The 27914-nt window shown below is 51.4% G+C and overlaps 7 protein-coding genes across 7 annotated transcripts; 1 reads left to right on the top strand and 6 right to left on the bottom strand.

The window, feature by feature from the left end:
- Positions 1-128: 128 nt before the first annotated feature.
- SETTUDRAFT_169285 (uncharacterized protein) lies at positions 129-2684 on the bottom strand. Its single transcript, XM_008027986.1, has 2 exons — positions 1245-2684; positions 129-1194 (listed from the first exon to the last, which is right to left on the bottom strand). Exons 1-2 carry the CDS (start codon positions 2676-2678, stop codon positions 343-345), a joined length of 2286 nt encoding a protein of 761 aa, XP_008026177.1. The 5' UTR covers positions 2679-2684; the 3' UTR covers positions 129-342.
- A 225-nt stretch (positions 2685-2909) lies between these two features.
- SETTUDRAFT_169286 (uncharacterized protein) lies at positions 2910-4318 on the bottom strand. Its single transcript, XM_008027987.1, has 3 exons — positions 4202-4318; positions 3130-4155; positions 2910-3079 (listed from the first exon to the last, which is right to left on the bottom strand). Exons 1-3 carry the CDS (start codon positions 4290-4292, stop codon positions 2943-2945), a joined length of 1254 nt encoding a protein of 417 aa, XP_008026178.1. The 5' UTR covers positions 4293-4318; the 3' UTR covers positions 2910-2942.
- A 587-nt stretch (positions 4319-4905) lies between these two features.
- Positions 4906-5969, top strand: SETTUDRAFT_131478 (uncharacterized protein). Its single transcript, XM_008027988.1, has 3 exons — positions 4906-5012; positions 5061-5356; positions 5403-5969. The coding sequence occupies exons 1-3, from the start codon at positions 4915-4917 to the stop codon at positions 5843-5845; spliced, it is 837 nt and encodes a 278-aa protein (XP_008026179.1). The 5' UTR covers positions 4906-4914; the 3' UTR covers positions 5846-5969.
- Positions 5970-10498: 4529 nt separating this feature from the next.
- On the bottom strand, positions 10499-12376 carry SETTUDRAFT_169289 (uncharacterized protein). The gene is made up of 4 exons (XM_008027989.1): positions 12127-12376; positions 11700-12076; positions 11503-11648; positions 10499-11454 (listed from the first exon to the last, which is right to left on the bottom strand). Exons 1-4 carry the CDS (start codon positions 12322-12324, stop codon positions 10601-10603), a joined length of 1575 nt encoding a protein of 524 aa, XP_008026180.1. The 5' UTR covers positions 12325-12376; the 3' UTR covers positions 10499-10600.
- A 959-nt stretch (positions 12377-13335) lies between these two features.
- SETTUDRAFT_161401 (uncharacterized protein) lies at positions 13336-13548 on the bottom strand (the record flags this gene model as incomplete). Its single annotated transcript, XM_008027990.1, has 1 exon — positions 13336-13548. One exon carries the CDS (start codon positions 13546-13548, stop codon positions 13336-13338), a length of 213 nt encoding a protein of 70 aa, XP_008026181.1.
- A 588-nt stretch (positions 13549-14136) lies between these two features.
- Positions 14137-16375, bottom strand: SETTUDRAFT_161402 (uncharacterized protein; the record flags this gene model as incomplete). The annotated part of the gene is made up of 4 exons (XM_008027991.1): positions 14137-14460; positions 14646-14689; positions 14746-15174; positions 15337-16375. 4 exons carry the CDS (start codon positions 16373-16375, stop codon positions 14137-14139), a joined length of 1836 nt encoding a protein of 611 aa, XP_008026182.1.
- Positions 16376-25184: 8809 nt separating this feature from the next.
- SETTUDRAFT_110204 (uncharacterized protein) lies at positions 25185-26864 on the bottom strand (the record flags this gene model as incomplete). The annotated part of the gene is made up of 2 exons (XM_008027992.1): positions 25185-25451; positions 25512-26864. The coding sequence occupies 2 exons, from the start codon at positions 26862-26864 to the stop codon at positions 25185-25187; spliced, it is 1620 nt and encodes a 539-aa protein (XP_008026183.1).
- Positions 26865-27914: the final 1050 nt, after the last annotated feature.

Consider the following 27914-nt stretch of genomic DNA (forward strand, 5'->3'; position numbering starts at 1 on the left):
TGTGCCGCTCACCATCGTCACATGGCCGCCAGACGGGTCCGGGGATGTCACCGAGGAAGCGCCGCCAGATGCCCTCGCTGAGCAACATGCAATTCACCTCATGGGCAATCACGCCTCCCACTCTGCCGCTCAAATGACCCCTGCGCGTGGGGGACGTGCAAGGCACAACTGTGCAACCGTCCTTTTAGCATTGTTACATGCCCGTCTGTACAACAGCAAAACGCCGCCCATGCAACCAGCCCGCCCGTCTATGCCCATGCCAGCGCCATGATATCCTACCCTCACCATGCAAACAATCGTTGCTCTCATAATGCATGTCCTGGCCGACAATCCAGCCCCCGCTCAACACCACGTAAAGACCGGATTGCGCCCCTTGACCATCTCCAGCCGCTCCACAATCACCTTTTTGCGGTTCCCCTCCATGTCCTCGTTGGCCGCATACCCCAGATCGCCTTCGTCGTCAAACCCGTAATCATCAATGTCTCGCCCCTGCGTTAGCGAAAACCGCCGGTGGTGGCGTGCATCGCGAGCATGCCGACGAGGCGCCTCGTAGCTCATCCGCGAGTGTTGCACTGGCCGCCCATTGCCATGTCTATCCACGTTCCGCGAGCCCGAGTATACATCGCTCCTGGTGCCCGGCGATTCGGCGCGGCCATCGGTCTGGCGTACGTCGAGCGACGACGCGCCGCGCGCCAGGTTGAAGCGGTTGCCCGATGCATTTTCTAGCGGAGGCGAGTTCATGAGAAGGTCTGGCTGCGGCTTCTGTGGTGGCGTCGAGATGGCCGTGATATCCATCTCCTCCTGCTCTTCTTCTAGTCTGGGAGACCTGCCTCGCTGCCGCTTCCGCATTTCCGCAGATGGCGCCCTCAGTGGAACGGCAATCGGTATCTCCACAATGTCATCCCACACGCATACCCGCGCTCGTCGTGTGAGCTCAAGAGGCCCCAGGTCCGGTGTCTTGAGTGTTTCCACCACGTTCCAGGCTTGTCCCTTCATAACGGCAATCTGCTTGGCATACATGCGCTCCTTGAAGTCGGCGTCCTGCGAGAAGCACTTGCGGAGGGCCGATTGGGTATCGCTCCACCATTGCTTCGAGGTGAGGAGAGGAAGAAAGTGGCGACGCGTGGCTTCGGAGAAGGGTTGTCCAATGAGGGACACGGGGAGAAACAGCCAGCCAAATGGATAGCTGCGCCACTAGGCCGGTGTCAGTGTGCTGTCGCCCAGCAATCAGAAATGGTACTTACGGCATCTGGGTGCTTCCATGGCCAAGATAGAGAATTGTCTATTGCGCCGATGACCGCCCTAGGCGTCGACCCGCTTTGCTGGGGAGTGTTGGACCGGCTAGCCGCACGCATCGGCTCTCGTCGTCCGTACGGGTCCAATGCCTCCATGGAATGCCTGGTGTAGGCGCTTGGCTGGTGGTCCTGGGCATCCACGTCTTCCTCGAGCTTGGGGGGCTCCGCCACAATCGTCGCTTGCTGTGTCTTGTGGTCGATCTTGATCATCCAGTTGTCCAGCCCTCTGTCCGTGTTCCGCATAATGTAGTCTAGGATGACCAGCTTCTCCAGTTGCTCTCTGAACGACTGTTGCAGTGCTGGTGTCCAGAAGCCTCTCCGTTGGCTGTGCGGATCCATCATGCTCGCTTGTTCCTCGTCATCCTCGCCGTCGGACTGCGCTCCGCTTGGTCTGCAGTCCTCTGCCCACCTCCGCTTCTTCTTGCGCGCCGCTCTGTCCCCGTTGTATCCCGTCGCGTGCTGGTCCGGCCAGGGGTTCTCTTTTAGGAAGATGTTAGCATCCTTGAAGCCTTTCAAAAACACCTGGAAACTACCGAGCTTCTCGGGAAACGGCTTTCTTTTCCGGTAATAGGCCCGCCTGTCCCAGAAATCGTAGTGGAAGGATTTGGACGAGAGGCCCACAATGTCGGTGTAGGGCACGAGGTTGGTGCGCAGCTGGGTGTCGAGGACGTATGCGGCGGCTTCGGAGACGTAGCTGAGGTTGGGGATGAGACAGGCGCGGCCAAAGAAGAAGGGAAACAGGTTGCGATGTATCCACTTTGTCCACTTTGGATTCCGCGACGCGTACGGCTCCTCGTCCTTTGGCTTGAAGACGCCCACCACCTTTCCCTGCGGGTTGCGTGCAAAGTAGCTGCCTGAGCTGCCCTGTGTGATGAGCTTGGGATGCACCTCCATCTCAATGGCCGTGCGGACGCTTTCTACAATGTCGTCGAACTCGAGCTTCGTCAGGCGGTCCGACGGGACGTCGTAGTCGAACGTGAGCGACTCGGCCGTGGCGGGGCGCACCCAATCGGGGGCTTGGAAGACCGAGTGGTGTATCTCGAGCGGCTCGTCTTCAGCCGCATCCTGGCCCTTTTTGATCTTGAACTTTTGCGCAATCTCCTCGGCCCACCGCTCGAAGCGGGCGTTGATGGCCTTGATGTCGACGCCCGAGTTGGAGCGCGGGCGTCGTGCAAAGGGCGAGCTTTTGAGGTTGGGCGAATTCTGGCTGGATCCGTTGATACGCATGCCCGAGGTCCGCTGGGGCTGTATAGGGGCAAACTGCGCGTTGGCCAGGGAGCTCTGGTGGTAGTCGCCCTCCAACTCGCTGCCAGAGTCGTCCTCTTCTTCGGCTTGGGCGATGCGGGCATAGCCCGACGTCGGCGGTCGTTTGGCCTTTGGCATTGCGAGGCTGCACACGCGAGACGGTTCCGGGGGCTCTCGTGGCTCTGCTGTCGCCTGGCGGGTGCCGGCAATGGTGATGGAATGACGATGCAACTGTTGCATGGGGTCGCCGGCGCTAGCGTCCGCCGCGCGCTAGCTTGCATCCACTGTGGAGCCTCACATGCAAGGTATTCGGAGCTCCCCCAGCCATCGCCTCGACTTGTAGATTTATGGAATGCACCGTGGGGTATAATGCTCTATTCTCCACATCCTCCTCCTGCTCCTCTAGAAACTGTCGTCCAGATCCACCTGCCGCCGCACCACGCTCGGGCTGTCTTCGTCCATGCCTCCCGTTGTGTCCGTGATGTCGCCTCCTGCAGTCATCAAGAGGTCGTCTACAATGCGCTTGCTGGCTTCGCGGGCTGTGCGATTGTCAGTCGATTGTACTTGGTCACAGTGGCCTTGCACATACCGGGCGTTTGCAGAAGCTTGCTCTGGGGAATGTGGAACTGGATCGTCTTGGGCGGACTGAAGATTTCAATCTCGTCCTCTTCCTCGTCGCTGTCGTAAAAGATGGTGCCCCCAGTCCTTGGGATGCTCATGGGATGTTTGCCTTTTGCGGGTGTCTGGACGCTTACACCGGGCGTCCGCGGCGTCTTCATGGGCGAGAAGATGTCAGCACGCAGTTGCGGTGCGGGAGACGAGGGCGGCGACGAGTCTTCGGTCCATGCTGGAAATCTGGAGGTGACGCTCCGGGGCGTGGGTGCGCCACGCTGCGCAGTGCGGGGCGTGAAAGCACCTGTTGGCTTGTACTTGCGCGGACTGATGATGGGCGTGGCCTGCACACGGTATGTCTTGTCAAGCACGCGATGCAGCAGCGGGTCCTGGTTCGTGTACGACTGCTGCTTTGTCGCCGTGGGCTGCATAAAGGGCGAAGAGTCGAAACCGCTCATATCGGGCAGCGCTTGGCCCTTGCCCGGAGTACTTGGGTCCAGCCTGGGCGTCTTTGTGTCGCCCAAGTTGGGCTGGAATTCAGACCTGAGTGCCTCGTAGGGCGACGACAGGCCGGCAAACTGCGGCTCTTCCTCGCCGTCGCTCATGTCGCCTTCCATCTGCATCGTCTTCTTGTCCGAAAGGGGGACGCGTGGTGTGCTGTGACCCAGTGAAGGCGAGTCAAAGGCAATGGTGGACTCGGGCTCGTCGTCTTGCGCAGACCTTGGCCGCGGCGGCGTGGTTGTTGCCCCCGTCATCGTCTCTTCGTCTTCGACCGTCTCGTCTTCATACGTGTGCGATTGCTCTGTTTCGTCGTGCACAGCCGATTCATCCTGGTCGGGCGCCTCGTACCCAGAAAGCGAGACGTTGGCGCTGGCCTCAAAGAACTGCTTCCAGAACTTGGAGCCCTCCCACACGGCTTCCGAGTGCTTCCCATACTGCTCGACAATGGGCAGGATGTCGGATGTGACGATGCGATGCGCGCGGCTGAAGTTCTGGTCGATTTCTGCCCTCGTCAGTCGCGTTGGCGGGGCATGCGAGGCCTTGTTTACCTTGCAGCGTCAGGGTAATGGACTGCTCCAGCTTTTCCAATTCCTCGGTGAGCGACAGATTGCGCTGCGGCGCCATGCTTTGGCGCGACATGGTGCCGTCGGTATTGTGGCTGCCTGTGCCAGTACGGGGGTGTTGATGCTTTGCGCTGCCCACGACAAAGGGACAAGACAAGACTGGCATGGCAGACGCTGGCTTGGCACCCCCGAAGTTCCCCGCACCAGCTCCTTCACTCACCACCTCTCTAGCTCCATACACAAACACATACGTGCATTGCTGCGCCACCCAGCGTCTGCCCGGGGAGAGCAAGCGACTGTCCAGGGCCCGATTGAGCGTGCGGAACCGTGCCGTTGGTCTCGTGAGCTTCCCACTGTATGCCTGCGGACGTCATTTCCCGGGCCATTTACACCCGATGAGGACGGTTGGCTGTCCATGATGCGGGCGACGGGACGCCGCAAGAGGGGTTCATATGGACATGCACCACCCAACCTCCGCATGCCCGGATAGCCCGTATTGGCATTTCCGGGTTGCAGGTGCGGAGATGGTGCTGAATCAGACGTTGACGCAAGCCATTTGAATGCTGCGTGTAACAGCCCGCACGCATTCATATATCTACTCATCTTGCCATCGGCTTCTCATAACAGAGCTATTCATCATGTCCTTTCGTCTACCAGTCAAGATTCTCTCGTATGCTGCACGAAATCCTACAAGTCTTATGCGGATCTCTGGTCAAGCCCGTCCATGGATACGTAACTATGCCATCACATCCAACGAGAAGAGAACAGCCATTGTAACGGGCTCTGCACGTGGAATGTGAGCCTACTCTTCCACAGTGTCCGTCGACCCGGCTGACTTCAACAGCGGCAAAGCCATTGCTCTCAGACTAGCCAATGACGGATACGACGTGTGTATCAATGACATTGCAGCCAACAAATCCGAAGCCGACAAGGTTGCCCAAGAAATCCAGAATATAGGCCGCAAGTCTTTTGCATACACAGCCGATGTATCCAATATGGCCGAGGTACAAGGCTTGGTGCAAGCATCAGTGTCCGAACTGGGTCCACTCAACACAATGGTGGCAAATGCCGGTATCGCCCAAGTAAAAGCCTTGCTTGACCTGACCGAGCAAGATCTCAAGCGCATGTTTGAAGTAAACGGTGCGTTCCAAAAAGACATCCCCCGTTCCATGCTAAACAGTCTCAGTATACGGTGTATACAACTGCTACACCACAGCTGCCAAACAAATGATCTCCCAAGGAACCGGCGGTAAACTCCTCGGTGCAGCCTCCATCGTAGCCTTCAAACCCTTTGCTCTTCTCTCCCACTACAGCGCCTCCAAATTCGCTGTCCGTGGTCTCACCCAAGCTTTTGCCATGGAAATGGCCGAGCACAAAATCACCGTGAATGCGTATGCCCCTGGCATCGTCGGCACCGCCATGTGGGACTTGATCGATGAGAAGTTGGGGGAGAAGACTGGAGCGAAGAAAGGCGACACGATCAAAAAGTATACAAACGAGTTGATAGCCCTGGGTAGGACAAGTGTGCCCGAGGATGTTAGTAGTACCGTGAGTTTTCTGTGTAGCAAGGACAGCGATTATATGACGGGGCAGACAATCGTCATTGATGGGGGTATCATCTTTACATAGGCTGTCAACACGGCAATGGTACAACTTAGTGTTGTTGCGGTGCCGTTGTTGCTAGACTACTCTCTTTCCGGATTCATGACAAAGCCAGTTCTTCAAATCTCTCCTAAAATTCTATATAGCTTTCTAACAACGAACATATATCATCACTCACTACATCAGATGAATTGTCAATTAGATGTCGGTCAGTGAAGCCACGTGCAAGGTGTGTTGGTGTAGTTGTCATGACAGCTAAGCAGTATCTATGCGATGATTGTACTATGCTGGCATTGCAAACATCAAACACCAAACAACTTCATCTCCGTTGCAGAACAGTCAGTCACTACATCCATGTCAGCATGCATAATTCTATATTATTGTCAAGATTTCAATACTATACCTACAAGTATTGACTCGATATTCTTATTGCGTAAAAATATATTATAATATTCTTTCTTAAACATAACGACCTATCAATTTCATAACTAAACAAAACAAAATGCAATACGCAGTTCATTGCTTAGGCGCTTGGCGAGCAGAGCCTTAGCGTTCCCCAACATGGGCCCTTATCTAGGGCACATATGTACCAGTTATTTATAAAGGCAATCGATCTACTAGACCTGCCGAATATCCTACTAGATATATACCATCTTCTTTGTTAGATATTCAGGAACTCATAACTCAACATGAGCGATCGATTTACTATACCTAACTAATGACTACTTAGTTTAGAAGGCACTAGTGTATATAACTAGAAATATAGTCCTCTGGCTAGACATTGTGCATACTATACAATAAAAACATACTATAGCTAATAAGAGCCTTCCAACACATTATCTTAGAATCATCAAGGGAATCATCCCTCTCACCCTAACGCCTCTTCTCAGCCCCGTCTTCGGCGACACATTGTTTTGTTCCGATTCATTCAACCATGGCGATTCTAGTTGTGATGGCTGACTTGGTAGGGTTTGTGTAACTAACTCTACATAATAACGTCTTACCTTTCAAGGTTACGACTCTGGCGATACACTATAGATATCTGGGCTTATCTAGTATATCTGTATATAGTGCTACAGATTGCCAAGAGACGGTTATAAAATGCGTTACGGCGGCGATTTTAATGAATTTGGTACACACAATTGCGTTACGGGTGGAAATGCTCCAGCTGATGGTTTGTTACTGTACTGTGTGCATTGATCCAAGCCACGGGGTGCATGCAATTATCAGGGATGTCAGAATGTATCATGTTACTATCATGCTAGACTTGGAGAGGAGAGCGTTCCTCGTCTACCATTCCGGTATCCTTGGGGACGGAGAGGCTGGTAGTCATGTTCATAGGGTGCATAGCTTCCATCTGAGCCTTGTAAGAGTAACTATTACCATAAGAATTTGTCTCGGTTCGAGCCTTACCGATAACGCACTTATCTTACGCGCAAGTTGCCCACTTTTGCCAATCTCTCCCACCAAAACACGTATTGCTTCACCCCAACGTTATAACAACAACAGCAGCAACACTTGAAGCCTTCTTCTAACCCTTAGATTCAGCTCGCCCTTGAGGTATCAAACAAGACGCAATACCCCCCAGGGCGACGCGCTGTAATTATCTACAGCGTTAAGCAGAAGTCACTAAGTCAGTACACGCACTAGACGACCTGAACGCCTAGATTGTACGCCAAACTCAAGTAAATCAAGCTAAGCTTGAGGCGTATAAGTATCCAAAAGTGAAATAGTATTTTTTTTGCTTCGGGACAAGGCTACCAGGTGTACCAAAGAAACCTATTTTGCTGGAGAAACGGATGTACTACATACAACTGGTTGTATATGTGTAAGTACAGTTTGGGATAAATACACCCAGTCGCCTTTTCCATCTGCATTATTATCTCAGAAAAGACTACTCGATTAAGTAATTCAGGGGCATACATTCATCTTCTTGGCTAGTAAAGGAAAAAAAAACGAACAATAAGTATATGAGGTTTTTCTTACCGGCTGATACATTTCTCTCTCACTCTCTGATTTCTACTCCCCACTTTTGCAGCCTTGGACTGGAACGCTTGCTGTTTGTTTTTCCTTTGGATTATGATATTCCGATTGACCCTATCTTCGCTATGTGATGAAATGCTCCCTTTTCCACACTGGGTTCTGAAATAAAGCTGGATTATATAGCGCCGTATCACCAATCAATACGAGTGCGACACAAGGTCTTAGCTTCTGGGTTGGAAGAAAAGAAAAATTAAAGCACTAAATGACTGATTATGGACCCGGACAACAAAGACTAATGCACAGCATATTATCATTTCTATGGTTTCTTACTAGTTCTATATAGTTTCTAGCCGAGTAAAACTAACTTAGCATGTGCATACCCTCTGATACCTATTTCCCAGTATAAGCGTAGCCTTTTAGACCTTCTTGCCTCTGTCATCGTTAAGCAGAGAATTCTTCTTAGGGTAGTTACTTCTCTGAAAACCCAAGCATCTACCGCTCTACAGCATACAGCCGCCCCATAGTCTTCTTCGTCGTCGTCAGCGGCACTGCGCCTACGACGTTAACTCACTGCCCTACAGCCAACATGCATATAACCGTGATCTTGATTGTAATGATAGTACAGCACGAAAAAAAGAAGTCCTCAAAGCGTTTACACAGGTGTTCCATGCGAAGTGTTAGATTGAAACAGATGTGTTGGCGCTGAAACGCGTGTTGAAGGGAGGGTTATTGGTTGAGCGGTTTGGCGGGGGCGTAGGATGTACGTATGTATAAGTCGTTTGCGCTGGCACACGAGGAGAAGAGGTGGTATGGCGTTGGGTATGCTGGTAGTGTGTGTTTGTGCGTCTTGGTGTTTGAGGGTTGAGGGGAGTCGTTTGGTGGCAGGGGAGGGCATGGTGTGGTGGCTATATGAGGTTTTTCTCGTGCGTTGGTAGTGCTGGGGAGCGTTGGAGATGTGGTGTTTGGGTGTGGGGGTATATATCAACAGAGAGATGATTTAGTTCCTTCGCTCTCCAATACTACCTGTTGCGCTTTTCTTGGATTCCGAGCCGTGTTCCAAGGCAAGCCATCATGTTTTCAGGTCAACAATCAAGCGTGCCGTCGTACTATGTGCCCCAGCAGCCGAGACCGTACCAGTATCGATATTCACGGAGGAATTATTCTGGGGAGCCGTTATATCAAGGCTACGAGTGGCTGTATATGGCTGATAGGCTGATTCATGATATACGGATGTTGGCGCAGGATATGAAGAGTAGGAGGGAAGTGTGGCGCGAGGAAAGAGAGAAGCGGCAGAGTGCTGGGAAACAAGGTGCTGGCAATAGATAAATGATTTGGACATCATGACATGTAGTTTCCGTTGAATTTGGAGATGATTATTTGGCTATGAGTATGAGGTGAGGATAGTGTGGCTGTATGGACAGGACTGATTGGCTCTAGGTTTCCAATGGCGGTCTAGCAAGACAATGGGATGCGAGCTAACTAATGACTCATACCTCTGGCCTGGTATGCGGCGAGCAGACCTTCGATTCAGGTCTCGGCAGAGTTTGAATAAAGTTAGCAATATACTAAGCTTGGATTTCATCTTTTAACCGTCGTTCTATCATAATCGAAAACAATCATTCTCCACGGCAGATCCTTTGATCATGGCAAGACCTCTTGAACAAATCATCACCGCTCAGACTCAGTAGAGCCAGCAACAAGAGCCGAAAAGATTGTAAAGATATCCCCATGGTTCCCTCCCGCGATGACAAGGTGCCAACACCAGCTAATCAATCGACAATCAAACGATGACTGGAAGGATTCCCTTCTGTCACACGGCATGCCCCAAAACCAAATGCCTAGGACTTCCAAGATGTCTTGCCATGCCGACGAGCCGTTCATGGTGGCCACGCTCGGGTATAAGCCGGAAGCGGCTCGGCACCATGTCTTGGCGCTCAACGTAGACATGGCTGAGGCCCTGCAGAAAAAGGTGGTTTGGACTGACAAGCCAATGCCTGCAGAATGGACCCAGAAACTTGGAAATCCTGGGGTTGGTGGGGATGCTTCTCGGCGGTGGAGGCTGGGGGAGACTGGGTATATATAGCTGGCGAACATCCGCTGTTTGCCTGTCAGTACGATTATCACGATATCACCTCTATTGCGATGCAGTGGAGCTTTGTTTAATACATGAAGAATTCGGTTGTGTCGAGTCAAGATATGTGCTGGCTACGAGGAAGATGAGGGTGGTTGGAAAAAAGATGGTTATGCAAGACTTGTGTTAGTCAGCAGGAGGATAGTGAAAGGCGAGAAGTGGAGCGACTTCCCTATCGGGGCGAATGGCGTCATAACGCTGGCACAACGCGACCGCGGCCGACGCCAGATGCCCTCGAATACCACCGCCCTTCCATTTGCACAAGCAGCACTCATCGTGTTCCATCACTTTCATCTCGAGGGGCTTCGCTACTGGTGCCTGATTTCCGCGGCCGCTCGGATGAACGGCATCAAGCATCATACTTACCCGAACGGCTATAGGCGCCCTTATTCCCGAGTCTAACTATCATCTCCACGCATCCTGACACACCACATCACTCACACCACACGCCATGCTGCTCACCAAAGGCCCAAGGTATGGATTCTTTTCATTGACGTGAGCTGGCCGCATACACCAGGCCTCACGATTCTAATGCTGATGATGATTCAGCCGAATTGGGTCCCAACTAGATTACCCCAATGTCGCGGGTATCTCAAAGAAAAGCACGGAAAAGCTGCTCGACGAGGACGGGCTGCACACAGAATTCTAACTAAACACGATGATAACTACTAGGTAGTGTAGTAAAAGTCCGGTCGCTCGTCGCCCATCTCGGCAATCTCCTCCTCGGTCTTGCCCTGTACCCACTCGTCGCGCTTGCCCTCCTTCCTCAACTTGTTCTCGCGCTTCAGGGCGAGGTGCATGAAGAGAGTTCCGCCGAACAAGAACAAGGCCATGTATCCCAAGACGATGCCGTGTCCGGTGCGGTAATGCGGCTTCTCCTTGGGGTTGTAAATGTTGGACGACACAACACCGTTCATGTTACCCCAGCCAACAACCACGCCGACCATGACACCACGCTTAAGCGATCCTTCGACGTTGTTAGAGGCCCACGTCAAGGTATTGGAGACGGTTGGATAGATGCCCATGGCGCCGAGGAAGGTACCAGCATACTGGACATTCGGCTTGGTTGTGCCGAGTAGCATGGCGAAACCGACGCACCCAATGGCTGATACAACCAGATTACAGATTCCACGCTGCTTGGTCTTGTCGGCAATATATCCGATAATAACAGTCAAGGTAGCGGCAACGGCGTAGGGTGGTACGGACAAGAGCTGAGCCTTGGTACCCTTGTGACCCATACCGAGAAGGATGGTTGGGAGGAAGAGGGAGAAGCAGTACAGCGGGCAAAGGCAGCCCATGTAGATGACTGAGTATCCCCAGGTCTTCCAATCCTTGAGGGCTGCAATAACGTGGCGGCGATCGATACCGCCCACCTTGGCGCGAGACTGTCCATCCAGTTTGAGGCGTCGCATGGCGCGCAGCTTCTCGTCCGCGGTCAGGAAACTGGCAGTGTCGGGGAAATTGAACGTCATCCACCAGCAGAATATGCCAACAAGTACCGTCATGAGACCCTCGATGATGACTGTGTGTGTTAGCCAATGCCGCGCACTGGAGCAGGACAACAACTCACAAATCCATCGCCAGCCTTCATAACCAGCGACGCCATCCATTTCGGTAATGGCGGCAGCGAGGAGACCACCGAAAGATCCGGCAAGAGCGGCTGCGGAAAAGAAAAGAGCAGCACGGAAGCCAAGCTCCTGGCGCTTGTACCAACAACTATCTTGGGATTAGTCAGGTTGATCTCGGGCACGGACGTTGCGAACTCACGAGAGATAGTAGTTGACTCCGGGAAACAGACCAGCCTCAGCGATACCCAGGAAAAAGCGACTAGCCAACAGACCCGCCTTGTTGTGGACAACACCCATGAGAGTCATAATGGCACCCCAAGTCAGGATGATGACGGTGAAGAAAACACGAGGAGACCACTTCTTGATGGCAATGTTGGTCAGCGGCTCAAATCCGGCATAGGAAATGAAGAAGATTGTCAAGGCCAGGTTGTAATCGCGGCCTCCCATTTTTAGGTCCCTTTCGATGTTGGCGGCACGGGCGTTTCCGATGTTGGTGCGGTCTAGGAAGGAGAGGAGATACAGCAGCGACAGCCATGGAATCAGCCACTTGTCCATCTTCCGTACCAGGGCTTTGTCCTAGCATGGGTTAATCCTAGCCTTGGCCAGCAGCGTGTAGGGGCACATACAAGTTTGGCACGCTCTTCATCGGTCTTGCCAATGTCTGGATCTGGGTACTCGTCGAGGTCGGCCGGAGCACTGCCCTGGGAGCTGTTGACATCGTTGGAGTAGACGGCCTGGCCTTTCTCATCGGCGTACAGGTCCCGGCCCTTTTCGTCAGCCACAAGGGCGTTGTGGTGGTTGATGGACTCTGGAGCGTCAGCCATTGTGCCTTTTCTCAGCGGGAGAGGAAGACAAGAGTCTGAAGGGAGCTCACGCACAAGAGGGCAGCCAAGGGTCTATATGTACACGGGCTCGGACTTGCCCTGTGTGTGTGACGCGGAAACGAGACAGGGCTTGGCCAGATGGAGGCGACTGGGGTTGTCTAGTGCCCCGGGACCCCATGGGGCGGTTGGATGGGACATGAGGGTGGATCTCACAGCTTCGTCTGATGGTGGCGGTGGGCCAGGAAGCCCAAGAAGGAATGGGGCGATGATCTCGACGCACGTCTGCTTGGCGCTAGCGGCTGCGGTGCGACGATGTGTGTGCCGTTATCAAGTGCGGCATGCTGCGAGCAGGCGGCGCGCTGGCTGGCGTTCAGAGCCAGAGCGGCGGACGGCATGCTGGTGAGATCAGACATCGAGGGCGCAAATCGACACAAAGCGCGGGGCCTTTGATTGGGTTTCAGCCTCGCAGGTGCGCTCCCTTGTGCAAGGAGCGCGGACGGATAGCTGGGCGGCGCCATGCCAAAGCAATTATCCCACGGCCACGACCATGTCGGCGTTTTAGGCAGACCCCTCGCGGTCGCGGGCCAAGAACATGTATTGGGCGTTGGCTGCGTTGGAGAACGGACAGGCCTGGTGCCAAACGCATTTTCTAGGCGCCATCGACGCGGCCATTCAAGGCCGGTGAAGGCGCCACCCAAGCCCTTGGCACAACGCCCGCGAGCAGACGAGGCGCTCATACGGCAGCGCCGGCAGCACACGGTCGTTCAGCCGGCAGGGCGAGGCTTTGGCAAAGCATGCGCGCCGCAACGGCGACAGCGCCGTGCTGGAGAGCGGCGCATTGCACGAGACGTCGACGGCGCGGCCATGGTGTTTCTACCTGGCGGGTGGAAGCTGTCGTCTAATCTGGGGTCGGCGCGGAGGGGCTTGGCACAGCTAGCGCGGCCTTGGCGAGGGCGCGCCCCCGCACCCCAGGCCTCAACTCCCGCTGGCCGTTACCGGGATAATTCACGCCTACAGCTGACGGGGCAGCAGGACAGGCCGGGTAAATGGAGCAGCGGCCTTGCGCAATTCGATGCGGCCTTCGGATGTCGGTATGCCCAGCGGGACAATGGAAGCTACTCGCACTTGCGCGCAAACCACGGCGCCTGAACCTGGGCCGTGGCATCGGAGCAGGCGACATGTGGCCACTGCAGCGCACAACACCAAGCCCTGGGCTCCCCGCATACGGCCCTGGGCTGCGCTTTGCCGCCGCTCAAGACGTGTCGATGCAATTGTAAGCACGGCGGGCAGTGCCTTGCCGGCCCACCATGTGCGTGTCGCGTGGCCACGGCAGAGTCTGGACATCATCACCAAGCATCGGCTACCGACCCACACGCGTCTGCCAACCCAACCCACACGCCCCGGATGCTATCGTATCCATTGATGACTTGCTGCGCCGTCATCCACGGTCCAGAGGCTACCGCTGCACGCCTGGATGCAGTCCAAACGCATTGGCCAATGGCCGCCTACACACGAGAACCCTTGCTGCATGTCGCAGCGTGCAGAGTGTTACTTAGCAGGCGGGACGTGCGTCTGCTTCTGTTTGGTGTCTGCATGTACAAGGAGATGAGCAGCTACGCCGCAATAACGCACGATATTAATAGGGCACACAGACACCTCAACAGGCACAGCTGTGCACCAACCGAAGCACGAGGTAGGGAGCCTATGCACGCCTGGATTTCTTTTTTTGTTTCGCACATTGCTTCCACATTCAGCCTTCTCGCTGCCTTGCATGTGCGTCCAATTCTCCCGCGCCTACTGAGACGTATATATTCAAGCGCACACATCCAGCCGCGCTACAGACGGGTCGTGGTCGCTAACCTGCGAATTGAAATCCGGCCACGTATTGACGTGGACGTGCTCAAACTTCGCCCTGCTCTTCTTAGCCAGCGCAGGCGATACAAACATGTGGTCGAGCTCTTGCGCATTCATGTCGAACAGATAGGTATACCGCTCAACCTCGTCGGTTCGCACCACGGCATCCAGGTCCTTGAGGCCCGAAATATCGGCATACTCGCGCAGGGGCTGCACAAAGGCAAACTCATTAAAGTCGCCTGCCGTCACGATGCGGGCGTTCTGGTCCTGGGAAAGGATAGCCTATTTTCTCTCGTCAGCGTCGCTCTGGTGACTGCATACACTTTGGCCTAGGGCATCAACCTGTGCGAGGGTGACACTGTCGGTGGCACAGGCGCAACAGAACAAAGACATGAGAAACATGCTGCAGCCACCCTCACCATCTACTCCCGTTCCTCGCATACACGCGCGAATAAATTAGCACGTACCTTGACAAAATTGGCCGTTACACGGGATTGCTCCAGACGGTCATCTAGATGGTCGAGTCAGCGCCAATGGTTAGAGTCGTCTTATTCTCGATAAGCTTACCAACCCCCCCGTTGACAGGTGGCCGTGCATCGCCATGGAGACTGCTGCTTCCGCCCTTTGATCCAAAGTGTACGTTTACCGTGAAGAACACATTGGCCTTCTTTGCATCCGCCTTGCCAACTACTTCCCACTGCGCCACCAGCGGCTTCCGGCTATTTCTCCACGCCGCGTTGGCAGGCTTGATACGACCAGGGTTGTATTTGAGTGTAGGCCCAGCAAGCACCTCTGTCGCATCGAGCGAGCCGCCGGGGTTCGGCTTGTACAAGCGCAGAGTATCGGCCTTGTACAGGTACGCACTACGGATGTTGCCGCCGGGCTGCCCGCCGTCCTGATCGTCCACCGGCACAATGTCCGTGAAGGCATACGTGGGGCCTCCGGCTGCTGCGATGGCGGCACTCAGCGTCGTCAAGGTGAGGTTTGCGGAGACAACTGCATCAGGTTAGCTTCCAGTAGATAAGAGCCTTGGGCCAAGAAGCAAAACACGTGGGTTGTGAAAATGCGATAAAGTCATGTGCTACCTTAGACCGGATGCCGGCGGCATTCTGGTAATAGCAAAGACATGTTATAGTGCGAGGATTTTCGGCAACTTACCATCGTCATTGACAGGGCCGTTGTTATCCTGAATCTCTTGCACAAAAAGAATGTCCGGGCTGTTCAGGTAGTTGACAATGTGGTTGGCCAGATCCGGGTGATGTGTCGAGTTGGGCGCGAGATTCTCGACATTGTACGCGCCCATGGTGATGCCGTCGCATTTTCCACTCGACACGAGTTTGGAGCGAGGCGGCAGCGCAGGTGCCGGGCTCTTGGTCACCTTGATGGCGGTGGTGGGCAGGATGCGGTAGAAGCCGAAAGCGTAGCTAACGACGCCAGTGATTTCATCCACCGAGTCGCCCATCTTGGTGCCGGTGGGGTTCTTGGTTCCATCCAGCGGGCTCCCAATGACAATGGCCTCTGGATTTGCGTCCTTGTCCGTCATGGTCAATCCACCGCGGCCGTTGCGCCCGGAAACCTGCCAGTCGCCCGCCACCCAAGTGTCGCCGAACTGGTTCGGCTTGGTAAGCGCAGTCGGCTTCTTGACTGTGACCAGCTCGCCCACCAAGCTCTCCCAAAAGTCAAGGCCAAACTTCTTGGGCTGCAGCTCGGGATTCGCCACACTAATCTGGCTGACGTTGTTGGGCACAGCGAAGACGTCGCCGCCGTCCAGACTGCTGTACTGCTCCGTTGGCGGGCTCAGCGTATCCTGTCCGATGACCAGCGCCCGCACCTGCGCTCCGGAACCCAGCTTCTTCTCCAGCACCGGCGCCGACAGCTCCGTCAAAGGAATGTAGTCTTTGTTGGACCGGAACTCGACCACCTTGCCTCCTACAACAATGGTATCGCCCACGGTCAGATTGGCGCCAAATGTCCGTCCAAACACGTATAACGACTCTGAGGTCCGCTCGTCGCTGTCGGGTGTTGTCGACCGCAGCCAGAGGCCATCGGGCCCTTTTGCTGTGATGATGCCAGTCACGTTCGATACTGTCTGGTCTTTGTACGGCGACAGGAACTTTGCGCCGTTGATTTGCGCAATCGTGAGCGCACTGCATGTAGCGACTGACGCTGAAATAGCCAGTAGGCGCGTCAATGCCATGATGGGCAATTGAAAGAATGAGACGACAGAACGAGAGAAAGAACAAGCAGCCAAATCCAAAGCGACAGACGACAAGGAATGAAAGTCTACTCCCTCTCTTTTTCTCCCTTGACTAAACCCAGCGCCCACCAGCTTCCTTTAAGTATTCATTTCCCCTACACTCCGTCCTTCCTCTTCCAAGCATCGCCGCCGCCCGCCAATCCCACTATGTACCACTAGAACCAAGGCTCCGAAGTTCGTCGTACTAGACTAGGTACCGAGGCGGCCAAACCGACAAGAAACCCCTACTTACTTGCCCTATCACACCGCGTCCCCCGGACACGCCGTCAACCGCACCGCCACAGCGACAAGGAAAGAAACCTCGTCCCCCATCCGTTCAGCCGTTTGCTCACCCTGCCATTCACCCGTTTTGCTTTCCAACATGCGCTGTGTGCCGTGGATACTCGCGTCTTGCAGACAGCCACATCTGCGGCGTGCGGCGTAACTCGCCCGCTGATTCGCCGCAAACCCTGGCTTGCCCGGCCCGACGGCCTAGCTGCTTTGGGAAGGTGCGAAGGCCTGCACGTGCGGTTTCGCATGCGATGCAATGCAGTGGCTGACATGATTGGTGGCGCGTGAAGGGACTGGAATATCTATGTATGCATATGTATGTTCAGCTGGGAATTGGTGAGTATCCTCTTCTTTGCTGGCAACCAACCCCTGCGAATGTTTTCTTTTCTTTTCTTTTTCCCCTGTTCCGTCAAGATTCCTATGCCACTGATAGCGGAAATCCAGCCGAATTCCCATAACTCCGTTCGTATCCCATCGCCTGTGTTTCCGCTTGGCCTTTCTTACGTCTTTATTCGTGATGAACTTGTATCTTTCTTTTAATCCCTCTTAGTATCCCTTGCTTTATTTCTTGCGTCCCCGCCACCTGCGTTTCCTTATCTCTTTCCCCCCTTTTTTTCTTCCTTTTCCTTTTCTTTTTCGTCCTTTTTCTTTCCTGCCTTTACTTACTTACCCAACATATCGCGATAATGCATCCGTCGCAAACGCACGATCGACCAGCCGATAGACGATGGAAAGAAGAACCTTGGTACGTGTACCCGATTGTTGATACCGGTGCAGATCAACAATCCTGGAAAAAGAAATACACTTGGCAAGCATTGCACGCACTTGGTACGTGGAAGAAGAAAGGAAATGGAAATGGAAAAAAAGGGGGGGGGGGGGTTGAGATGATTTGCACCACTCACTTATCTTTCTTGATCTTGATCTTCTTCTTCTTCTTCGTCTGTGTATGTGTGTGCTTTTGGGTGCAACTTTTTGTTGATTTCGCGTTAGGAGAATGGACGTGTGTAAGGTTTCTGTTGTAGGATTTATTTTAGAGGGCTTTGGGGGGAAAAGGTAGGGGTGGGAGTGGAGTGTATAAGGTATTTTGAGGTTTTGGAGGGTAGCGGATTGTGTAGGTTGGAAGGGGGATGGAGTGTAGAGGGAGTTATGTAGTAGAAAATATATATGTATGTATATATGTATGTAGGTTAGGCGGATTTAGAGATGGAATAGAAGATAGGATAGGAGACTTATGATAGAAATGTAGAGAGGAAAAGCTGTTCCAAATGAAGCTTTTGTGTCGAGACATGGGTAACGTTGTGGAACGACGTATCGGAGGAATCATATTTACAACGCACGTCTGCATCTATTCTGTAAGGGTGTGAATTGTAGTATTGGGATATCTGCTTAGTGGATGGAGTAATATTAAACTCATCAGTGCTCTCTTAGGCGGGAGCACGAGAGCCTCCCTCATCCGCTCGTATAGGACTCGGTTTCTTGGAGTGTCGTAATTGATTTAATTAACTACTACATATTCATACCTATCTAACTATCTACCCCAAAGGCTAGAAAGTGCGACTTGCTCAGCACAAGGTTCGCCGACGACGCTATGTAGTTGCGGGATACCTGGGTATTACATATCAGCTTACCCAAGGAACATGCAATTACTAAAGAGCTTTTGCATTTAGCATGATTATCCTTCTCTCGTGTTTCCTTTTCAATGTATAACTTCCCTCCACTTCCTCCTACTCTGCTTCACACGAGCACTTGTAAAAGAGTCACTACCTATACTCTCTTTTCTACCTATTCTAGCATGCCTTGAACACACTGTATACAGCTTTCTCTCTTTCTATATCCTTTCTCCCTATTACATCTATGTCGTCTCTAAACCGCATAGTTACCACTATAATTACAACTACATACTTTTTCTCTTCTCTCTCTTCTCTCTCTTCTCTCTCTTCTCTCTCTTCTCCCACAAATTTCAACTACTCGACTCCACCTCACTAAACACCACACCACCCCAATACCCGCTATCCCTTCCCTTCTCCCAACCAAAAGCGATTAAACAGGGAAACATATCCCTCGCATCACTCCATCCCTGATTCTTGCCAGCAAACCCGCGTCCGCTATCCCTTCGTACGATGACACACCAAGTATACACGTACACAGCACCTCATCCAAACCAAGCACGTATGTTGCAACGACACTCTCAAAATAACTAGGTAGCTTCTTTTCTAGTGTGTACATTTCTATTCCCCTTCCTCTTCCTCTCGCTATTCTTACTACCAGTCACTTGTGTCAACAGCACAATACGCATTTCACCATGTACAATAGACACTGCAGCAATTAGCAGTAGATCCGCAGTACTGCTATGTGTATTATCCTTGTATCATCAACTACTCAGACATGAATTTCATATACTGCACTACATTCCCATAGTGACACTATATTCAGCACTCAAGACAACGACCAAAAAAAATAACAATAATACCAGAATGAAGAATTAAACAGGTGGCGTCATACAAGTACTACGTAGTAAAAACGTGAAAGCAAGCGCGCAACCCTCCATCTTCCACCGCGTATACAGGGAGAAATTCAACGTGGATAAAAGCACTCATGCACTGAACAAAGCCAGAAAGAGTATTCAGGCTGTTTTTTTTGGTAGCTAATATCAATTATGTATAGATAATCAAGACGTGTATTTCAAACGAGTAGCGTCCATCCACTTGATGAATTCTTAGTTGCATGGATATAGATTAGATACATAGCTATCATATGTATACATAGAAAATCAGTAAATCCCCACACGAATAGCTGTGTGTGTGTGTTGTGCTTGTCTAATTCACTCCAACTCTAACCAATATGCATACTAATTTCAAATTGTCCAAGATATATCCAAATTCTCAAAGCCCTTTTTTTCCAAAAAAAAAACACTATGATTTTTTGTTTCCTCGTCGCTGATATGCACACCATGTAAAAGAAAAGACTTTTAGCGACAAGTTATGTAAATATTATCAAACTGTTTTTTTCTTCAGATTTTTTTTCCAAAAAAACAAACAAACAAACAAACACTAATCAGATTAAAGAGGAAAGAAGAGAGTAAGACAATGATTAACAATGCATTTTATTCTGTACAGTAGACGAGAAGTCTTTCTACGCACTACTTGGTACAACGCATAAAATACACATAAACCGCCAATCAAATTGAACCAAAAGCAAATTATGTTGATTCAGAAATGGAGATTAAAAAACAAAAAAGCATGCAACTCCACACACCACACACACCCACATGTTTCCCACTAGATGTACGTAAATCCAGACCCGTGCTATGATAATCCAAATAGATGAAAGCCAACGCAAGCTAATCCCTACTCTACCACCTTGACACGCCGTCTAAAATTAGCAATTTTTTATAGAAAAGAACAGAACAGAACACAGCCTCACCCCACCACCAGATACTAAAAAAAAACCTAAAAAAAAGTCTACTTAAACTCAGCAAATTATCCACATGACATGACAAGACAGCGTATCCCATACTACATTGGTCTGAAACAGCGGGGTAGATAGCAAGGAGGGAGATTAATCTATTAGTCCATGTGTGTTAGTCCGTGTATGTATGTATGTCAAGCATGTGTGGGAGAGAACTGGATTATTAATCCAAGATCAAAGTAACGTGCAGGGTCAGTAACCTGCATGGACGCGCAATGACCCAGGACGCGCAATGACCCACCCCACCACACTCAACACCTACACAAAATACCTCATAACTCCACCAATATGGACCCAATTCAGGAAGCGATTGAAGAAATCGAATCGCGCGAACTAGGCGCATCTTTTAGCTATCGCCAAGTTGCAAAAAGGTTTAGCATTAGCTATCGTACGCTCGCTCAAAGACACCAAGGCAAAACTCAGCCTCGCGCGCTCGCCCACCTCTCTATCCACCCACAACGCGAAAAGGAGCTTGTACAGTACATCAAATCCCTCACTAAGAGGCGTACACCACCTTCGCGTCCAATAATACGCCATCTTGCGTCATCCTTGCTTAGTAGAGACGTTTTAGAACGCTGGGTTTCTAGGTTCCTTTGCAGGAACTCCTCTCATCTTATCTCTCGCTGGCAGAGTCCTATGGACTAGAAGCGTCACAAGGCTGATTTAGCAACCAAGTATAGGTTGTACTTTGAGCTGTTACATAATAAGATGAAGGAGTATAATATACAGCCCTCTTACATCTTTAATATGGATAAAAAGGGCTTCTTACTTGGAATTTTTAGAAGGTCTAAAAGGATCTTTAGTAAGAGGCAATATGAAAGAGGAGGAGTTGTTTTAAGCCTACAAGATGGCTCTAGAGAGTGGATTACAGTCCTAGCCTGTATCTGCTCAGATGGTACACCTCTTTCTCCATCTCTCATCTTTTAGTCAGATGCTGGAGCTCTAAAATCAGCCTAGGTAGAGGCTATTAATCCAAACAAGCACTCAGTCTTTGTTACCTCATCGCCCTCTAGATAGACTAACAATAATATAGGCCTAGCTTAGCTTAAAGAGGTCTTTGAAAGAGAGACTGCACGCTACGCTCGAACTAGGTACTAGTTACTTATTGTTAATGGCCACTTATCTTATGTAACTATAGATTTTCTAAATTATTGCAACAGCTATAGGATTCTAGTTGCTGTATATCCTCCTTATTCAACCTATAGGCTTCAGCTGTAACGATGTTACAACTTCGCCAAGTATTGAGCCAATCCCAGAGCCGGATCGGAGGAAGTACCTGCCGCCCTTCATCAGCCATTCGCCCGAGGTCGGATCCGAATTCGGACCCGACTAGGATAGGTATATATTGAGACACTCCCTGTAGCTAGCTCTGTAGACTTTTGATATCCTTTCGTACAAGACCTATAGGTGTCGACTTGAATCAAGGCCTGGTTGCTGTCCACCACGCACTCCCATATGCCTCTGAGTGACTCTTCCCGCCGATACTGATCCGAGTCGTCTTGCCTGCGTCGTTACATCAGCCTCTTAACGTTGGGATGTTTGGGCCTCTAGCGTCAGCCTACTCAAAGGAGTTGTCAAACTTCCTCTATTAGAGCCATGGAATCCTTCCTCTAGCAAAAGGAGACTTCTTTAAGCTCTTTTAGAGGGCTTGGGGTACAGCTTTTAGAGAGGAGACTATTATAAGCTCCTTTAAGGCAACTGGCATTAACCCACTAAATGCTAAGGTTATTCTCTAAAAGTTCTAACAAGAGGCCTCTAGTTTAGATGAAAGCTCTTCTTCTGTCCTTAGTGGAGATAATTGGCTTAAAATTAAGTCTATTATACGCCAGGAGGTGAAGGATTTTAATAATAAGGAGGTAAAAAAGCTTCGCCGAAGCCTCTATTACCTCTTAGCTCAAAATAGTATACTTAAAGGAGAAAACTAGGGCTTAAGGGAGGCTCTAAAGGTTAAAAAGAGACACCAAAAGAAGAGCTACACGCTTCAACTTAATAGGCCTAAGGAGTACTATAGAGGAGCTGTCTTTTAGTCTCCTAAGAAGGTTCGCCAAGCCAAGGAGGATAAGATGGAACGACAACAAGAACAATAGCAATTACAACTCCAGAAAGCTAAGAGATCTAAGTTAAGGAGACAAGCTCAATTGTACAAGCTTCAAATAGCCCAGGAGAAGCGTGTTAAGAGAGAGAGGCTCAAGGAGGTGAGAGAGAAGGAGAGAGCCGCCAAGGTGGCTCAAAAGGAGGCTCAAAAGGCAGCCTGGGAGGCTAAAAAAGCTATACAATTATCCTAAAGGGGTAAGCGCAAAGCCTCACAAGGCTCCTCTTAAAAGCAGAAGCGTTAGAAACGTATTGTTGTTGATTCATCTCATGTACAAGCTAAGGTGGCTGCACTAGCCGTCCTAACTCGAACCACCCGCCACAGCCGCACCACCAAGCTACTAAGTAGATACAAGTAGCCTATCATAATCGCAATGCTATAATTACTACAACACCATGAAATCTCGTGATAATAGCGACTGTGGGTGGCTGTACAGCCTCATCTTTTGCAATAGGTTTTTTGGTGGGGTGGGTCATTGCGCGTCCTGGGTCATTGCGCGTCCATGCAGGTTAAGCTGGGCAGATCAGTAAGCTGGGCACCCCACCAAACTTCGCGCGACGTTCTGCGCAATTAAGCCACAACAACGTATTAAAATAATATAAAATTAAGATATATAGTTTACTATTTAGCTTTGTATAAAGTCTAAGTATGTTCTTTAACGTTACACTTTGTGCACGTTAGTAGCGCGCGCCAACGTTGCTTACTAGCCTAGTTCTAGCTACCCTCTATAAGTAACCTTTCTGCCTCTGCTATAAGCTACTAAGCCTACTACACTTGGAGTACCCTACTAGAAGCAATATATTAACGCTATTGATTTTGCTTTTGCTGCTAACGCTAGTTTTTTTTACGTAGCTTCTTATTCTCCTCTACAAGTATTGTTGCTAATTGCATTGTAAGCTAAGCGCTCTTAGCAAGCTAGCGTATCGCAACGCTTGTTAGACTCTCTAGCTGCTAGCGCAGTCGCTTTTGGAGATACCGCACCTGCTGCTAAAGCTCTGCTACTGTATGTGGTGTCTCTGTCTGTATTGCTGCCTGCGCTGTAGTGTTATTATCTGTGGTTGTCTGTGGTGGAGACGGTGTTCTAGCTACTGTGAGCGACGATAGAACGCGATCTAGATAAGGAGGGACAAGCCCTGTCGCCTGAAAGCCTGCCTGGATATTCTGCTGCGTAAAAATCTTTAGCTAGATCCGTGTATAGGCTGCAAGGAAGTCTATCTTGTCAACGTGGTAGACCCTATGCTGGGCGAGCTCCTCAACCTCGCGTCCGTACGCGCGCTTAAGAGGAGAGTAGCAGCTCACATCTAGAGGCTAGAGGAGGTGCGACGTGTGAGGCGGCATATAGAGAGTGATAATCTTATTCTTAGTGCAGTACTAGTCGAACTCTAGCGTTGCGTGGCTACTATAACTGTCTAGATTAAGCAGCTGATAGACTCTAGCTATACGAGCCGTTGTATGCTAGTTGAAGTGCTTTACCCACTCTACGCCAAGCTGATTAGTTGTCCAGCCGTTGTCTGAGGTGCCGATAGTCTAGTCTGGTGGGAGATTGTGATACCAGCTGCTCTAGTGAACCTTGCCAGACAGTATCACGAACGGTGGCAGAGACCAGCCAGACGCGTTAACGCACTTGATTACTGTAACCCACTCCTAATTGCCTAGCTGTACGACGACTGCCTAACTAACTCTATTAGAGCTAGTTATAACTTTTGACGTGCTAGCGACGCCTATTGCGAACCTAGTCTTGTTAAAGTTATAGATATCCTAGTCTAGCACGCTGTACGTCTGGCGCGTCTCCTCTACTAACTTAAACCACGCTACGATTGTAGCAGGATTTTCGTACTGGGCGCGCTGGCTGTTAAGCCTTCTACTCCACTTCGTCTAAAGCTCTAGCTAGCTCTAGATAAAGCGCGACACCTATTTCTTGCCTACAGGTTGTGGAGGTGGATCTTGGCCACGCGCGGCGAGTAACGCGTCTGCCATCCGTCGTACGTTGATAATATGGGGTGGAAAACTACGACGGTCAAGGTCTAGGATCCACTGCACAAGGGACTGCTCTTTAATGGACGATAGCTTACGGTTAACAGACTGTAGCTCTAGTCGTGGCTAAGTACTATAAACGCGAGTATATAGTGTTAATTGTGGCACATTATATGCTTTTGCAAGAGCATAGATAGATTGTTTTAGATTATTACAATAAGACGCGATAGCAAGGCTTATTCTGCCTTCACGAGAAGTATGTATAGAACGTTGTTGTCGCGGCATGGTGGTGGTTGTGTAGAGCGTCGCGTCAAGTTTGGTGGGGTGCCCAGCTTACTGATCTGCCCAGCTTACTGACCCTGCACGTTAGTTGTTTCAATCTTGCGTCAGACGCGGAACGAAGGGAAAAATCACTAATGAAAAAAAGGGTCATGTGATATGATATGATATGATATGATGATGAATAAATAAATAATAGTATAGTGATTAATGAATGCTACGGAGAACATCCGCCCTATTCCCGACATGGCGTGAGAAGCCCCAGACGAACAAAAGGTGAAGGGAAGGAAGGGGAAGAAGAAGAAGAAGAAGAAGAAGAGAAAAAAAAGCCAAAGAAGGCGAAGGGTATATTGCCTCAAAGGCTCAAAAGGTAAGAAAAAAAAGAAGGGGGGAAATGAAGAATAAAAAAATTCCGCTTGAACGAGTGGGTTCGAAAACAAGTGAAAGGAAGAGAAGAAAAAAAGCCTTTTTTTCCGCGCCTTCCTTCCAGTAAAAACCACTTACACTCCAATCCAATCCTTTTTTTCCATGGGTATCAAATCTAAAACTCCCCAAATCCCATCCATCCCATGTAAATACCCCGCCTCCCCTCCAATCTTATATGAGAAAATAATGGAACAAAACATTTCTCCCTTCATAACTCTTCAGTCATGTATAAACATTTATCTAAAACGCCATACCGACAGCCGTGGATGTACGCGCCATTAGGCTGTAACGTGCGTGGATGCCGACATCTTTGGCAGCAATTTCCATGCCCTTGAGGAGATCAGAGTTTGGGCTCATGGGTGGCTTGGCGTTCATGATACTGCGGGTGCTGCGTGCGGTGAGGAGCTCGGGCTCGATTGCGATTTCCTTGTCCTTGACAAAGGTCAGGGGCGCGGGAACACGCCTTAGTTTTCTTGGTGGGGTTGACGAGGCGATGGAGGAGAGGGACTGAGCGGGAGAGGTGGGCGAGGCGGGACGGGTGCTTGCGTCCGGAGAGTAAAGAGTGACGGTAGCTGTGCCGTTGCTTTCCTGAGAGTCCTGACGCGTGTGCAATCTACGCGATTCTGCTGTTGAGGGTCTCGAGCTGGAAGTAGGGAGGGCAGGCTGAATTTCACACTTGTAGAATGAGTTTGCAGTCTTGGGGGTCTCAGGCCGGGAGCTGAGAGCTAGTGAAGAAGTCGAGCGCTTGATCCAAGCCCCTAGACGGGCAATGGGCGTCGTGGGTGTGGTAGCAGGAGGCGGGGTGACGGGGTTGGAGTTCAGGGGTCCAGTGTATTGTAGGAGTGACGGGGTGAGGGTGAGACCGGTGGTAGTGCGTCTGACTGGAGTGATGATTTCAGGTGTTGCTGGCAGAGGTTTCGTGAGTAGTGGAGCCGAAAACGCGGAGCCGATATCAGAAAGCGTCTCGGAGCGCACGTGCATTCGCATCGAGGGCGCAAGGTAAGGCACGTGATGCGATGGCGAGGGAGGGGGTCGATTGGTCAAGGTAGGGGACTGTGTGCGCGATCGGTATGCGCTAGCGCGACGTTCTTCGATGATGGTGTTTAGTTCGCGGATGGCGTCGTCCACATCGGTCTTTGTACGGCGAATACTGCCAGGTCGAGAAGGCGCCGTGTTTGCACGAGCACGAGATGGCGAAGGAAGATGCGAGAGGACGCGCGCCGGCGATGCTGTACCGGAGGTGTTGGAACGTCGGATGGAGGGCTTTTCATGTGGTTGATCAGAGACGTGCGAGTTTTCGGGCAAGAGAGCCAGGGTGGGCGTGGCCATTGTTCCCATGGTCGTCCCGGATAGTCTCCTCTCGTGCGTGACTGTGCTGCGCTGGCTCTGTACGCTGCTGCGTCTGGAGTTGGCAACAGGCTTGCGCTGAATCAGATACGAAGTAGAGGCGGGTTCCTCAGACACAGAGTTAGTACGCGAGTCTCTTTCGCGGACGTGTGCTTCTTCGGGATGCGTGAGGTGCGAAGGCAAGTTGACCCAGGTCTCTTCATCAGCAAAGTCTGGCAGTGGAGAAAGGTTGCCACAGCCATCGGGCAGGTAGATGGAGAGTTCAAGAGGGCGAAAGCTGCGACGACGACGGACAGGCATAGATGCATCGTTGAGCATAGACGGAATGTCATCAAGGCCATCAAAGTGCCGAAAGTCGGTAGGACGGCCAATGGTAGGCCGGGCTCGCGAGCGACTGGGCCGTGTGAGGGTTGAGATGCTGCCGCGAGATGAAGCACGTGCGGCAAATTCACGGCTGCTGGACACCCACTGTGAGACATGTCGGCTTACCGACTGGCTCGTTGATGGGCGTGGGTGTGTCGGCTCAGCGCAAGGCTGCGGTACAGAGCGCGGTTGTTCATAGCAGATGCGCATATCTGTCTCGCCTGATGGATGGACTCGTCAGCAATCATGCTGAGTTGGATCGTTTACGGGTTGTGGAAGTTGGAAGCTTGCAAGGCCATTCCGGCGCATCAGCCACATGAAGGTGAGTAGGCAACTTGCATAGTACATTGATGTCGGTTGACATGCACCATGTACAGATATAAAGTGAGGTAAACTTACCACTAGCGCCGCGTGCTCCCGGCGCCTCGTCGACGTCGTCGTTGGATGCACAGCATCCGAACTTGATGGCCAGCCATGGTGATGTCTGCTCTTTCGCATACATGGTTTTGTGTTTTATCAAGTGATTTTTTTTCTTTTTGCTGCAAACCAGTGCAACTAACAATCCATCCTCCAAATTAAGGGCGAGTACGATGGGGCAGAAACAGGACAAGAGGGAATGACGTGCCTCGATCAGGCAAAACAAAAACCAGCAAATGCTTGAAAGGAGTAGCGGCGGGAGAGGGTGAGACAAAAGGCAGGGAAATAAAGAGTCCGACTGCGCGAACTACGCGGGTCAAAAGCCAGCCCGTTGGAGAATGTGTTGTTGTGCTTGGATTGGGTGTTTGGTGGTAGAAAAGCGGGAGCCTGTAGGTCCGGCCCTCAGGAACAGCAAGCCAGTCGCAGGTCACAGGACGAGAATTGCTGCCGTGTTATAGATGAGAACTGCTTGGAGCCTCTGGGCAGAGGCCCAATGGCAGGACGTGGCCGTGGTGGCAGCTTTTAACGTCCCATGCTAGTGCCGAGGGAGGCTTGCGCGCATCGAGTTGAGCAGGCAGGCGGCGGGCCGTGATTGGGCGGGGGGGCTAGAGTAAGCGCTTCAGGCAGGCCGAGGGTTGCAGCGCCGTGGGCCAGTGGCGAGGCAATAGCGCTTGCGGACCGAAACTCCCAGCGGACGTGTCCAGGGCTTGCCTGCTACCATCTTCTCGTTGGCCGCGGCAGCTTTTTGGGGCTGCTATTTCATTTCGGGCGTGTTCGAGCATGCGCGCAGCTTGTCGCAGCTTGGAGCAGACCGTGGGAGCACTAGAAGCTCTTCGCAAACGC

Source organism: Exserohilum turcica, assembly GCF_000359705.1.
Source record: "Exserohilum turcica Et28A unplaced genomic scaffold SETTUscaffold_21, whole genome shotgun sequence".
In the NCBI taxonomy this organism is placed as follows: domain Eukaryota; kingdom Fungi; phylum Ascomycota; class Dothideomycetes; order Pleosporales; family Pleosporaceae; genus Exserohilum; species Exserohilum turcicum.